Below are 14,522 nucleotides of genomic sequence, written 5' to 3' on the forward strand. Positions count from 1 at the left end.
CAATCCCCCTCGTAAACTTGGCTTTCTTTCTCCTGTCCTCTCTTCCCATCAGATTTCCTTTTTACCTTACCATATTTTTCCCTGTCCAATTCTTTAACCTCCTGTCCTCTTACTTAAACTTTAATTATGTAGTTCTTAATCACAGTTACACACTGAATAGGCTTCACGACAGCCACAGCGGGTTAAAACAACAGCTCTTAACCTTTGAGACCTTAGAGGACACACACAGATAAAACAGCTCCTCCCTTTTCTCCTGTCCCTGCACCCCTTGCCTCTCCTCAACAATAAATGAAACAGAAAATTGTCATTGACTACAAAATATCTACAGACATAGTAATCTATGGAACTCTGCTTAGCAAAAGTCCAATATCCCATTACTATTTCATTCCCTATTGCATGTGTCTATTCGTTTCTGTCTGTGTGCGACAGCAAAATCGGGGAAAAAATGATGGCGTGATAAGTCAGTGATTGGTTGACTTGGGGGTGCAGCCTTGGCAACGGAGGTTGTTGATGTATTCTTGCGTGTTAACATTCTGTGTGTGTCACCCTGCTGTCTACCTGCCCCACTTAGATCAGCCATCTGAGTGTGTGTTTGTGTGGGAGGAAGAGAGATTATGTTTGTTTCTGTCCCTGTTGTATTTGTTTATATATGTTTCACATATGGGGCTGGGTGGGTACAGTATTGTGCAGTGTAATGCAAAGAGAAAATTCCTATTCAAATGCTGGTCACAAATTACTGAATTGAAGACTGACTGAGAATAAGAAGGGAAGCCCCACAATAGGGAAAAAAAAGCGTATTTGGTTAAGATAAGGAAATAAGACGAAGAGAGCAGGGTTGCACGAGTTGGATAAAAGAAATAATCCCTGGGAGGAATATAAGAAGAAATCAGACTTCTAAAGGAACAGAATAATACAATTTTGACAACAAAAACTAGGTGACAAATGCTTCTTTTAATTTCAACTCTGCAACTACAGTAGTATCTCTGATGAGGAAGCTTAAAACAGCCACAACCATGCAGGGAAATGTTGACCTCCTTTTTTTCGCCAAAGGAACTAACCATGCTGTTTTTTTAATTCTCCCCTCCTTTTTTACCTCTCTCCCCATGACCCCCTTCACATTTCCTATTTGTACGTCTACTCTTATCATCTCATCTCTTCTTCTTCCAAACCCAAACACCCCACGGCATCCGCCTCCCCCTGCCTCGTCTGTCAGTTTGCAAAGTGGGGTTTTACCGCTCGCTGCTTGAGTCTTTGGCCTGCAGTAAATGTCCACCCCACAGTTTGGCCAGGCAGACAGGAGCCACTGCTTGCAGCTGTGAGGATGGATACTATAAGATTGACTCCGACCCTCCCAATATGGCCTGCACACGTAAGGATATAACACCTTTATATTTGTGCTTTCTTATCTATGATTATTCTTGGAAATTTTAAAAGTCGACTGTGTAACTTTTGCTCCTCAAGATGCTGTTATATGATATTACTGGATGCATTTGTTTTACGTCCTCTAACCCCTTGCCATCTCTCTCAGATCCTCCCTCTGCTCCACGTAATGCCATCTCCAATGTCAACGAGACCAGTGTCTTCCTGGAGTGGTCCGTTCCCATGGAAACAGGTGGCAGGAAGGATGTGCGCTACAACATCCTATGCAGACGGGTTTTGCCAGATGGAAGGGGCCTGGAAGAATGCGGCCCCAACGTACGCTTTTTGCCACGCCGTGTCGGCCTGTCAAACACCTCTGTGATGGTGGCCGACCTGCAGTCACACACTAACTACAGCTTCCTGCTGGAGGCTGTCAACGGGGTGTCAGAGCTGGCCAAAGACCACGCGAAGCAGTATGTGTCACTTAATGTGACAACCAATCAGGCAGGTATGTTGCGCCAGATCTGTCACAACTGTCAATACTTGCCTTTTTTTGACAATTACAGTCTCCCACTGAGTTTTCCAGTAAACACCAAAATTGGCCCATTTTTTCCTCCCAGTATTTAAACTTGTTCTGAATGTCCCAACAGATCTCATCACCATTTTGTCATGACTTTTTTATCTCCATTCTTATGGAGACTGCCAGAGGCCAACCTGTGTGTCGGATTCCTGGCATGAATATCTGGGTTTGAAAACAAAGACACCAGATGATGAAATTATCACACTATTTGTCCAGCAAGTCTGTCGATGTGTTAATTTTCCCTCGAGCACCATCCCTGTAGTGAATAAGAGAACATTGCACAGTGGCAAGCTTTTTTGTTTTTGCTTTTGCATCCAGATTTGTCATTTATCAAAAAGAAGCTTGCCCCCCCCCCTCAATTAGGCAGTACATTTCATCAACAAGATTTGCAGGAATTGGTGGCATAATGAAAGCTCTTGATTTGCGGGCTGTATGGGGTCTTGTGTGGTAGCAGGTGTTAGCCTGCATGTCTATCATCAATGATGAATCAGGCTGGGAAGTACTATTATTGATCAACTCTGACCAAAAAAGAAAACTTCAGTTGGTATTCTGTTTTGCACTTGTAGCTGTTGGGCATATTTTATTATCTGCGATACCAGAGCAGCTTAGAAACTATAAGTGTGAGTAAGGCACTAAACCAGTAGCACAGTGGCCACACATAAAAGACTACTCTCATATTGGACGATGAAAGAATCCAACTGCTCCCCATAGCTGTAAATATTGTAAGTTTTGTTGGCTTTCCTTTTAACATGGAGATTAAAATTCATATCTGCATTGGGAACCCACTTTTATGTTTACGGGAGGAATGTGCATGTGTAGTTTATTTTATTTGTTTGTAATGAAATGGGTAGCACACAGCGTAATGAAATGAGAAAAAAATAGGATGTTAATACTCTCCTTCCCAAGGCTTCCATCTGTAGGGGAGTTTTGAAGGAGCATGTTTGTTCCTCTTTGTTGAACAGATGGTTCATTGGCAGCCAAGTAATAGTAGGAAGTAGTAGTAGTAGCACAGATGCTGTGTGTGTGTGTGTGTGTGTGTGTGTGTGTGTGTGTGTGTGTGTGTGTGTGGGAAGAGAGAGAGAGGGCAAGCAAGAGATGCAGACAGTTGTCTGACAGTCAAGAGAATTGACGACCCTCGAACTGTGTTGTCACTGTGGCTGTCGGCAGACTGAGTGGATTACACCAGACTACAGAACTCACATTCAGTTTATTGGAGTTGTAGCTGGATTAAAGTTAGCCAGTCACAGGACCAAATGGAGATTAGGGATTACATTAGATTACACATGGCTTGTGGAGTCACAGACAGATAAAATGTGCTGCTCTTTGGCATGGATGTGGCACAAGCGTTTTATTTCTGTCGATATTAGAAAAATTTACACTCTTATATAATTAATCAAAACTTAATATTGGCTGCGCCTTTCAGACAGGTTAGTGCAGTTCAAAGGTGAGAAAGTAATCAGACCACCCACACAAATATAAAATACACAGGTGTAAGAATAAATTTGAATTAATAATAATAATAATAATCCTTATTTGTAGAGCACTTTTCAAAAACAAGTTACAAAGTGCTTTAACAAGTGTAAAGAATAATACAAAAAATCAGACCACCCACACAAATATAAAATACACAGGTGTAAGAATAAATTTGAATTAATAATAATAATAATAATAATAATCCTTATTTGTAGAGCACTTTTCAAAAACAAGTTACAAAGTGCTTTCACAAGTGTAAAGAATAATACAAAATAAAAAAAAGAAAAAAGAAAAGAGCATAGATAAGAGAATTAAAAACAATTCAAATAAAGAAGTGAAGTCAGGCTAAAGGCATGTTTGAATCTTACATTTAAATGGTAGGAATTTGCCAATAGGAATTTTAATTCCAAAATCATGTACATTTTATTGGAGAAAATAATTTCAAATAATTTAAATGCATTAATAAGTACAGAAACATTTACAGGACAGTGAAATGGAAACATTGGAAGATTGACAGATTTTGAACAGCTGTAACAATAGCGATGTTTAGCTGGTCCAAATATCTAGAACACAGTTTGCAGAACATCTGTGCAAACATGTGTGCTCACATGCAGATGTTTTAAAGTTTAAAGTGTTCAGATCAACTATTTACCATCTACCATATTTTGCCAAGTAAATGCAGTAACTATAGTTTACTGCTAAGGAATTACAGCTGCATCACTATAAATCTCTTACTTTTAGTATTACTCATCAGTTCAGTTAACAATAGTTTTACATATAATTGTAAACTTTATATGAATATTAAAATAATGTGATCATATTTATTTATTAGCAGGTAATTGCACTGACTAGTCAGTTCACCAAACTATCCCATCAACACCATGTGTCCTTCTAGGTCAATGGTTCCCAACTTGGGAGGTCGGACCTCTCCAATGGTCAAAAGATAAGTGTGATAATCCACAGGATAAGAAAGGAGAATGGCAAGGCAATAATCATATTATTATTAACACTTTAACTTAACTCTGATCCTGCCTCACCTCTGTCTCACACATGTAATTACCCAATGAGGTCTTTGATCGGCGTTGTAAACGTCTGTGTGTTTGTGTTGTGTTTGTCTTGTGCTTGTGGGGGACAGTGTGTTTTGACCGGGCTTCTGCTTGTCAGGGTAAAAAGGCAAAAACAAGAAACCAAGACAAAAGTACAGGGATACGGGGGAGACGGTGAAGCAGGCAGGCAGACAGAAACTGAGAGAAAGAGTCAGAGGATCTGCCGTTTGATGTGTGGGAAGTGTCACACTCGATAAGGGATCCGTGAAATAGGTGATTTCACAGTGTCCCTGTGAAGCCCTGCTGAATAATAAAGTGTTGTTACTCATGAGGAGGAGAGGTGAAAGGCAGGAGGGGAGGAGGGAGGAGAAGGACAATAGGATGGAGGTAGAGGGGACACGCTGTGAAAGAGAAGGTGAGATTGGAAGAAGCTGTAAAGAAAAGGACAAAAAAACAGTAAGGGGAGAAAAGAGTAAAGAAGGAAAGAGTAAAAAAGGAGACAGTGGTCTGCTTGTACACGTTCATAAAACACTCAGAGGTCTGGTGCAGCTTAACAATTTTAAAAATGCAAGTCATATTTTCTACTACTTTGATGTTGCCTTTCACACCAATACATATTTTTGATAAGGTAGCTAGCTAGCAACCACTACGTTGTAGAAATTAATTCTGACTACAGAACTATCCCTGCAGCCCAACAGCATTTCAAAGTGCCTCTATTTTATAAATGTATTTGAATAAAACTGTCAAGACGTGGGTGTCAGTAATCAATATACTGTTTATTCTACACAAAATTGTCGTTCATGAATCCAAATCAAAAAAATAAAGCTTTAAAATTGAATTGGCCATTAATTGTCAATAATCACAGAAAACCCAGTCTGTTGTTAGTTGAGCTTGATGATTATATACACATTAAATGAGTTTCTTTGGTAGCTCAGCTCTATTAAGTCTTTATTTCTGGCCATTCATTTTTCATGTTGTTCACAGTGTGGGAGCACTGCGTGGTAACTGCACACTAAATGCTCCCATATATTGTTTTTGCGGTTAATGGCTATTAATCACATGAATCGTGATACATTACCATGCTCTGCCCGTGTGTCTTACTTTTGTTTTATGCATAAATATAAAAGTAGTGGGGCTGCTGAAGTGTTTGCACTAAAACTAAAATGAATTGTACTTGGAGTAGGGGAGCATTAACTTTAACTAGTTTGCCGTCTCTTCCTTTATTTGGTGTTTGAATAGAAGGAAGTACCTAATAATACTAGTTGGTGAAAATAGCTTATATGTGACAGCTGCTGTTTTTAACATCTGCATAACCTGCTTTTACAGAGCTTTTAATAACACAAGCAAATCTGAAAAATAGTATGTAGGGTTTCTTTTCTTGTAAATTTGTGAGTTGTTTTTTTTTCCTTGTATATTTACCACTTTAATCTCAGAGAATATGTACAGTTGTTTCTCAAATATTGCCATCTTCCCCCTCCCCCCTTCATTTTTGTCCCTAATAAGCTGTCGTAATTGCACCCATGAATGTATTATTATTAAAAGTATTTTGAATGTTGTTTACCCCATAGATAACCAGGTTTATAACAACATCATGCAAAATGTTATGCTGGATTTTGCTTTTACATTGATGGTGGTTATCACACAATTTTGCACATTTATATGTATGATCTGTGGAAAAAGGGTTGATACCAAAAATTATTGAAAAGTTGGATAGTGCTAATTTGTATTTTAGGTCTTATTGGTGAATCTATATCCAAAAGAAAAGAAACAAACACTTTTAGATTAACATTTGGTCACCGTGTGTTCATTTTGAGTCTCCAAATGTCCCTTTACAAAATCTGCCTGGACCTTTTCATGGAAAAATTGTCATATTTTGTGCCATCTTCCTCAATTTTAACTCTAACTTTAAGTTCATTTTAACTTGAATCGAATTCAACCTCTGTTGAAGTACATAATGCCTTTTGTTACTTAACACACATCTAACATCTTTTACTTTTCACTTTATAAGAAGATTGCCCTTCGCTTGTTAGAGTTGTTTAGAATTCTGTAAAATGTATTTGGATGACTTCTGTGCCTTTTTATTAGTCAGACAACTGTAGAGAGATGACAGAAAATAAGGGAAGAGAGATGGGGAATAACATACAGCAATGTTCCCAAACCAAGCTGGATACGAGCTGGGAACGCCAGTACTTTTAATATTCTTTCTGCTCCAACTTTGAAGAATTCCTGAGTGACGGAAATGTATGTATTTAACCTGACAGGAATTTAATACATTGTATGACACATCAGGTCCAGGCTGCTAAATGACTGTCACTGTTACAATTGAATGAAAAAATTGAGCAGCATGAGATAGAGATAGAGATAGAGCAGGTAGGCAGCAGATTAATTTGCAAACAAAAAAGATGAGCGTTGGTACTTTACAACCTTAAGAAAGCCATCTCTTCTCTCTGTCTCGTACCTCTCTTTTCCTCTGGATCTCTCTCTTCTGTCATTCTCTGAGGCTAGTTAAAGGATAATAACACCAGATAGTTGAAGGTCTATATCGATTCTGGTGATGTTTCAGACAGATAGCGGTCTAAGAGGCTTATGTTCTGCACGGTGATAACGTTGCTTCTATCTGAGGCCAGAGTCGTTACACTGGAGGGCTGCACTTGTCCACTGAATAGCTTTCACAGCCTTTTCTAACCTGTCTTCATGAGATCACAGCTTCAGATCGATGGAAAAACAGAAAATAGCATCACAGGGGTAAATTGGAGTTTATGTTCATTTGTGTTCTGCCTTACTGTACTGTGGGCGCTCATTAGCAGATGTAACACGCACTGGAAGTGTTTAAACCAAGAAGTATGATTCCACTGTCTTCTCTGTTGCTAAAATGAAAGTGTTGCTGGGGCCCTGTCTACACTATGTCACCATGTCTCCACCTCTTTGTCGCTCTCTCATATTTTATCTCTCACTTTTTTCCATCCTTGTCAACCGACTCGCATGTCTTCTATCCCCTCCTCCTCTTTAGCACCCCTTCCCTCCTTCCATCACCTCCCAGTCTCTCTCTGCAGTGGCATTTTTTAGTTATGTCAGACTTGTTTGTTAAGTCACAGTCACTGAGTCGTGCCACTAAAAGGTGTCACATTGTGCCAAAAGGACTGTTGACTAAAATGTTGCTTTGGGTGTTATATATGGATTTTGTGCGCGCGTCTGTGCCGTATGGTATAAAGGGAAGGTTTGAGCTGAGCACGAACAGGAACATTATCTGAGGAAAGGAAGCTTCAAACTTGCACATATTGTAAACTGTAATGAACTAAAAGAATAGGCATGGGTTGCTAATAGTTTTACAGTTTTAATTGGTGATGTGGATAAGTTAATTAGTCAGTCAACCAATCAAAGCAATTCTGTATGTGATCTTTATCACTGTAAAGGGATTATATCTGGGCTTTAGTCTATGCATCTGACAAAACAAGCAATTTCAAGACATCAGGTTAGGCTCTGGGCATTTGTAATGATGTTTTTTGCACTATTTTCTGACATTTTATTTACTGGTTAAACAAGTTTATTTATATATCCCAAAATCCCAAGTTTGTACACCAGTGAGCTTTTAGATCTGCACACCCCTGTATGGCACCCTCTATTCAAAACGCTTGATTAAATATAGCATGGCAAACTGCATCCATTTTGGGGATTTTAACTTAGGTTTTGGTGTATTGTTACCCGTTAAGCTGCTGGGAAAAGAAGCCCTCTCTCTCATCATCGCATCCCAGCATTTATACCATTTAAGCATTGAGTGTGTGTGATTCAGTTTCTGGTTTCAGGCTTTTAAGATGTTGCAGATAACACTTCTGTGCGACCATCCACTCAGGATACTGTTTCTGTGTTTGTAGCGATGATTTATTCCCCGTGGAGTTCTGCTGAGGCTATTGAAACCTAAACGGTGTTTAGCATTTGCAGTAGAAGCACACACACACATACACTATCAGGATGTTGCCTAAGGGAGCATTTTGCCTGTTGAAAAGCTCTTTACGTGTCAGAGACTCTCCAACTGTCCCTTTGAGAGATGGGCCAACAGTTCACGTTACAACAGAATGGCTCGATGATTGATGCAAAACTCACACTCACTTTGGAACTTAGAGAATAAATCACATAACAAACTATAGTGGAAATGGAAACTTTGCAAAGAACCAAAAACAACATGAGCAACCAAAGGAAGTTTTCTGCTCTCATAATATTGCAATTTGAAGGGGGAAAGTTAAAAGGAATGCGGGTTGTTCTTCCAGGTTTTAATATGTGTAACCATACTACAGTAATTAAGAGAGTTCAAAAATAACTATGTACTAAATAAGTAAAATTTTTGTATCACTTGTAGACGTTCACGTTGTCACTACATTGGAACTGTTATAACTTGTGTGTGGTGTCCTTTTGCAGACTGCCAAACTTGGTACACCAAACGCTATTTGCCAGATGTGTAGAGTCAGAGTTGACTTCATGGGCTCCTCTGCCAACATCTACTGAATAGCAAGATATAAAGGGATAGTTTAATTAGTCACAGGTGCACCTCGTTGCCAGATTGCAAATGGTTTTTTTTTTTCAGAAGCAGAGCTTGCTTTGGAACCAGAAATAATCTCGGCAGTTGAGTTAAAGCTCAATGGACTGCGCCAAATAACCTCAGGGGAACTCTGGTAACTAACAAACTTGAATTCCAAAGAAGAATCTCTTTTTCTTTACCAGCATGATGGAAATAACACACCAGCAAAGGAAGATGTACTCTGTGTAAATTCTAACATGGAAATCCCCCTCTTTTCACCACCATGTTTGAAATCATGTTTGGCCTTTTTTGTGATCTCTGTGTCTTTGATGTTTCATCTTCAGTTTAATATTTCATAACATACAATAATCGCAGCAAGCATTACAATTAGCTCTGTGCATGTAAACAACAAAGGATGAGGTGTCATCAAAAGATGACTGCTTTATAGATGTTGATGGTTACCCAATGGATTTTTACAACTTTGGCACTATTTCTCTTGTGTTCAGTCACTGTCAGGATGTTATGTCAGTCATGTTAAATACCGCAATTAAAGGGATGCACTATGTTAAACTGCTGGATTTGTACTGCTCGATAAAATGAATCTGCTTAAAATTGTACAATGTCTTTACGGGGTGTGTGTGTGTGTGTGTGTGTGTGTGTGTGTGTGTGTGTGTGTGTGTGTGTGTGTGTGTGTGTGTGTGTGTGTGTGTGCGCACTCGCAGCACCCTCCCCAGTGAGTGTGGTGAGAAAAGGTCACACAGGGAAGAGCAGCATCAGCCTTTCTTGGGCAGAGCCTGACCGCCCTAACGGCATCATCCTGGAGTATGAGATCAAGTATTTTGAAAAGGTAAAAAAAAATTATGAATTGTCCTTATTTTTGCTTCTTATACATGAAAGCTGCGTGTCTCTGTCCACTGGCCTTGGCTGACTGTGGCCAGTACCTTTCTGGAACTCTTATAAAGATGTTTGTCACAGAGGTATTGATTTTTGCATGCACTTTTATGCATATTGGATATACAGTGTCCAGATTATAAGATTATGATTGGTCTCATGGGAATCTGTGTTAATTACCACATAGCGTTAAACCAAATCTTTTATTTTAAGGTCTGTTGTAAAGTTGACACTTATTGTCAACATTTTTTTTTTCATGTGGAGTGTTGGGTGAACATTTAGTCAATGTTCACCCAAATGCAAAATAATCATATACAAATGTTACAAAATTGGTGTGCTTGTATTTTGTTGTGCTCCATATATTTAATGTGTTACCTTTGCAGAAGGCCAGCGTAGTTCAAACTGGCATTCAGCAATACAGCTGAATAAACATTCAGTTTACATTTAAATAATTTTGTTTCTTTTTTTTTTTTACTGGTGGCCATTTTGATCAGGTCCTCTTGGAAAACCTTTACCTCAAAAAGACTCATTCATGTGACCGCGCTCTCGCTCTGTGGTTTTTTTTTTGTTTTTTTTTTAAGTTGGACTTTGGTAGAGACAGCTATTGGATGCTTCTATTCAGATCATTGTTCCTGTGCCCTTCCTCTTTTCTCTCTTTCATCCTCTGATGTCTTCTTTTCTGGGAAGGTCAGAATAAAGCTATACAGGAGAGCAGAGCAGGGTTTGTGGTCAGTGGTTAGCTAATGGCTTCTGGCTAATGGAGGGGGCATTTAGCTTTGTTTAAACCTGATGTGGTTACAGTTGGGGAAACTGATCCTCACACACATGCACTTACACACACTCCCACCCACACACATACTACAGGTAGCTAAGCCAAAAAATGTGTGTAGAAGAATAGGGAAAAGGGTGCAGGCAAGAAGACGTACATGTACGGAATCTGTCAGGATAATTACTGGAACAGCAAATCATGGCTATGAAAATGTATGTAAGGCACATGAATTATTTACAATTTTGTATTTTTCTTCTACAGGAGCAGGACTCCAGTTACACTATTATAAAATCCAAGGAGACTGAGATGGTGGTGGAAGGCCTGAAGCCCTCTTCAGCCTACATCTTCCAGGTCAAACATGGGTTCAAAAAATCTAAATTATCATTGATAAATAATGTGAGGACAAAAAGAAAATTAAAGCAGAATAAAATATGTTGGAATGGCAAAAGGCACTTTAGTGTAGTCTGAGATGAGAAGAGTTGAATAAGCAATTACAAAGAAGTTATTGGATCAAAGTAATTCATATGAATATACGTATATGAAAATATAATGTGATATATTTGCATGTGATGCATTACAGGTGAGAGCCAGGACCTCAGCAGGCTATGGCGCATTTAGCCGACGTTTTGAATTCCAGACCAGCCCTTACTGTGAGTACAGAGAGAGAGCATGACAGTGCAATAAATGTTCAACTTGTAGGTGACTCACACCTGCATGAAAAACAGATGCCAGGTGTGTTTGTGTGCGTGTCTAATCCCACCTCTTTTGCTCATCAGTAACTGCTACCAGTGAGCGTGCTCAGGCTTCGATAGTAGCTGTGGCCATCACGTTGGCTTTGGTCCTACTGGCTGTAGTCGCTGGATTCCTGCTCAGTGGACGGTAAAACAGAAATACACACCTTAAGAAACATGAGCACAACCAGGAAAGCATGTATATATTGCTCCTGTGGATGGGATATATGCATATTAACACATAATGTTATGTGGCATTGTACGTGTTGTGTATGATGTGTTTAGGGTGTCATTAAATGAAATACATCAGTATTCAGTAACAGAACTGGTAGAACACGTACTGTATAAAGGTAGGATGAGCAATCACATGTCTCGACATGAGTGTATGATGTGAATTTATGGAAGAGTTTGTAGTGACAACTCTTATCCTCTCATCTTTTGGAGTAAGAGATGGTATGGGATGATGACTTGACTGACATTACTCACCTTAAGGGAATAATGACAAGTGCATTTCACAAAAAGGACATTCGGACATAATTTGTTTAGAAACCGTTCTATCCATGAAATTCTTGAACAAGAGGTTGCTTAGATTTTATTTTAAGGTCAGTTATTATTGTTTTGGAAATCACAGCATTCATGTACATCTCTGTATATGTGGATGTATGTTAGCTTAGCCAGAGACCATCCCCATGTCCTCTTCTGACCCATTGCTGAGTAACAGACCCCGATATGTCTGTGTTGCTGAGCAGCATTATGGGATTAGATGCATGGCTTGAGGTTAGAGTTTTTGAATAGGTCAGGATTAAGGGTTGCTTTTTAGGATATAGCTTTAGAGGCTGATGCCAGTGGATTCTCCTCAAGGGTAGTGACACAACTTTCCTCTGTTACACGTACAAGTATTTAGCACTCCATACACAATATACTACGTTAATGTTGTGTCTGCGTGCCTCCGTGCTCATGTGACCTTCATTCAGCCTTGTCTTGTAATTGCTACAACCAATTTTCTGATATCATTTTCACATATACTCACACATACAACATGCACCAAAGCAAATTCTGTATCTAGCAACAGCATATAGTTGAGTGGATGTTAAGCCTCTTATTCTATATGATTTTTATGTCCATAAAAGTCTCTGAAACTATTTTATTTGTCTGTAAAAGTTCCTTCCTTAACCACATTTCCCTGTGAGATGTAGCTAATTAAGTTAATTACCCACTTTATATATCCAAACCCCTTCACTGCCCCATAATTAAAAAAAGCTGATGGCAGTTTTCCAAAACTCAAAAGTGTGAATTCAGATTCTAATGGTCTGTTCATCCACCCATCTCTCTATTCATGCATTTGTATTATTGATCTTTCTTCCTATCTATCCATGGATTCTTTTTTTCATCCATGCACTCATTTTGCAACATAGTGTAGTTATTTGACAGACTGATCAGATGAATGAACAGTGGGAGCAGTGGTGTTTTCAAAGATTAAAAAGCAAATCTGAAAGACACAGCGAGGATTTTGGTTTAGCCGAACAGGGATGAGGATCGCTCGGGTTTAGTGTGGGGGAGGAGAGATGGAGGAATGCCAAAATTTTCCAGAGATGGATTTGGGACACAAGCACCACAACCCCCTCTAACCACTGTATCCCCACCTCCCCTTCCCTGCTCCTGCGTGACCCTCCAGAGTACGCACACATGCACACAGACATCCAAACACCACACATATGCACTGATGCATGTATGCATGGGTTAACACACAAACGCAGACGCAGAAATGCAGGAAGTTGGAGGGCAGGCTGGGCATTGAGCATTTTCAAACCCCTTGACTCAACAGATCCGGCAAACTAAACACCCTCAGGCAGACACACATGTACAAAACACACACACACACAAGACTCCCCTCCCCCAGACAATCCAGCTGCCCATACCAAACGCCTCCAGCCAAGCCTGGCTGTTCTACAGAGAACCATGATGGGAAAGACTTGTGTTGTGTGTGTGTTGTCTGTGTTTTCATGCACTTTGGCTTTTTGTCTTCAAGAACGAAAAATTTGAAAAATTCCACTCAAAACAGTTTGTTCACACTTGGTTTTACAAATGCAGTAAAGTAAATGAATGCATTTACCTCACAAATATACTTATTTGAGTGTGTCTCTTTGCCCATTTGATCAATGTCATGTGTTTGCTTTTGTGTCTCTGTGTTTGCATATAGGATCAAATTTTAAAATCAATCTTCCCATTTAATCTGGGTTATCTGTGATCTCTGATTATCTCTGATGTGTCCTGTCTAAATGTTGACACACACACACACACACACACACACACACACACACACACACACACACACACACACACACACACACATACACAGTCACATCAAAACGCACTGCTCTCTCCTCTCCCAAATGTCAAAAGTCAGAGTTGATCTATTGGCAAGGGCTTTCATGGAAAATTATAATATTTGAAAACTGCAGACCTTTGCTAACGTCTTAAAGGCTGGTAGTTTTCAGCAATATTTTTTAAAAAGCTTGAAATGTACGTTAGCAGATCCTATGAGGAAATAAAATGTTTATCTTGCCCACTGCTGGCCAGGATAGATTTGTTTGGGCCATGTTGTGGTACCTTTTACTGTGGTCTCATCAGTTACTCTTTTTTCCTAGTGTAAATGTCGCTGTTTGCTCTTTGTTTAGATACACGGTACATAAAAGGAATGAGCACCTACAGTATTTTGTGCTACCTTGTATTAGAAATTGGAAATGTATCTAAATGATGCTACTGTAAATATACTATCTGAATATGAACTGCAGATATATTTACATTTAGTAACAAAGATGCCAGAACCACTTGTTCCCTTGTTTTTAACAGTGCTTATTAAATTAATTGAGTTATTTTCCATGAGATATTCCCATTGTTTAGTCTACCCCCTGTAAATCATCAGTACAGTGTAAATGTAAAGTTTTCTGCAATACCAAAAATTTGCTTTCACATAATACTGTGGCATGACAGATTCTGATGTTGTCTCCTTCCTCTCAGGCGGTGTGGCTACAGCAAAGCAAAGCAGGATCCTGAAGAGGAGAAGATGCACTTTCACAACGGTCACAGTAAGTTAAAATAGCACAAACTCATTCTGTGTATACCGTGTGTGTGTTTTTTTTTTTTTTGGGGGGGGGGG

The 14,522-nt window shown here is 39.3% G+C and overlaps 1 protein-coding gene across 1 annotated transcript in view; it reads left to right on the top strand.

Annotated features, from left to right (window-relative positions):
- Window positions 1-1,213: 1,213 nt before the first annotated feature.
- The window catches only part of LOC123967173 (ephrin type-A receptor 5-like), a gene marked incomplete at its 5' end in the record, with an annotated part of 33,255 nt that continues 19,946 nt past the window's right edge, over window positions 1,214-14,522 (top strand). Inside the window, 7 exons of the mRNA XM_046043210.1 lie at window positions 1,214-1,369; window positions 1,529-1,867; window positions 9,694-9,818; window positions 10,893-10,982; window positions 11,212-11,281; window positions 11,408-11,510; window positions 14,384-14,451. Coding sequence (XP_045899166.1) covers window positions 1,214-1,369; window positions 1,529-1,867; window positions 9,694-9,818; window positions 10,893-10,982; window positions 11,212-11,281; window positions 11,408-11,510; window positions 14,384-14,451 — 951 coding nt within the window. The remainder of the gene's footprint in view (window positions 1,370-1,528; window positions 1,868-9,693; window positions 9,819-10,892; window positions 10,983-11,211; window positions 11,282-11,407; window positions 11,511-14,383; window positions 14,452-14,522) is intronic.

The sequence above is a fragment of the Micropterus dolomieu genome, unplaced genomic scaffold (genome assembly GCF_021292245.1).
Source record: "Micropterus dolomieu isolate WLL.071019.BEF.003 ecotype Adirondacks unplaced genomic scaffold, ASM2129224v1 scaffold_102, whole genome shotgun sequence".
NCBI lineage: Eukaryota > Metazoa > Chordata > Actinopteri > Centrarchiformes > Centrarchidae > Micropterus > Micropterus dolomieu.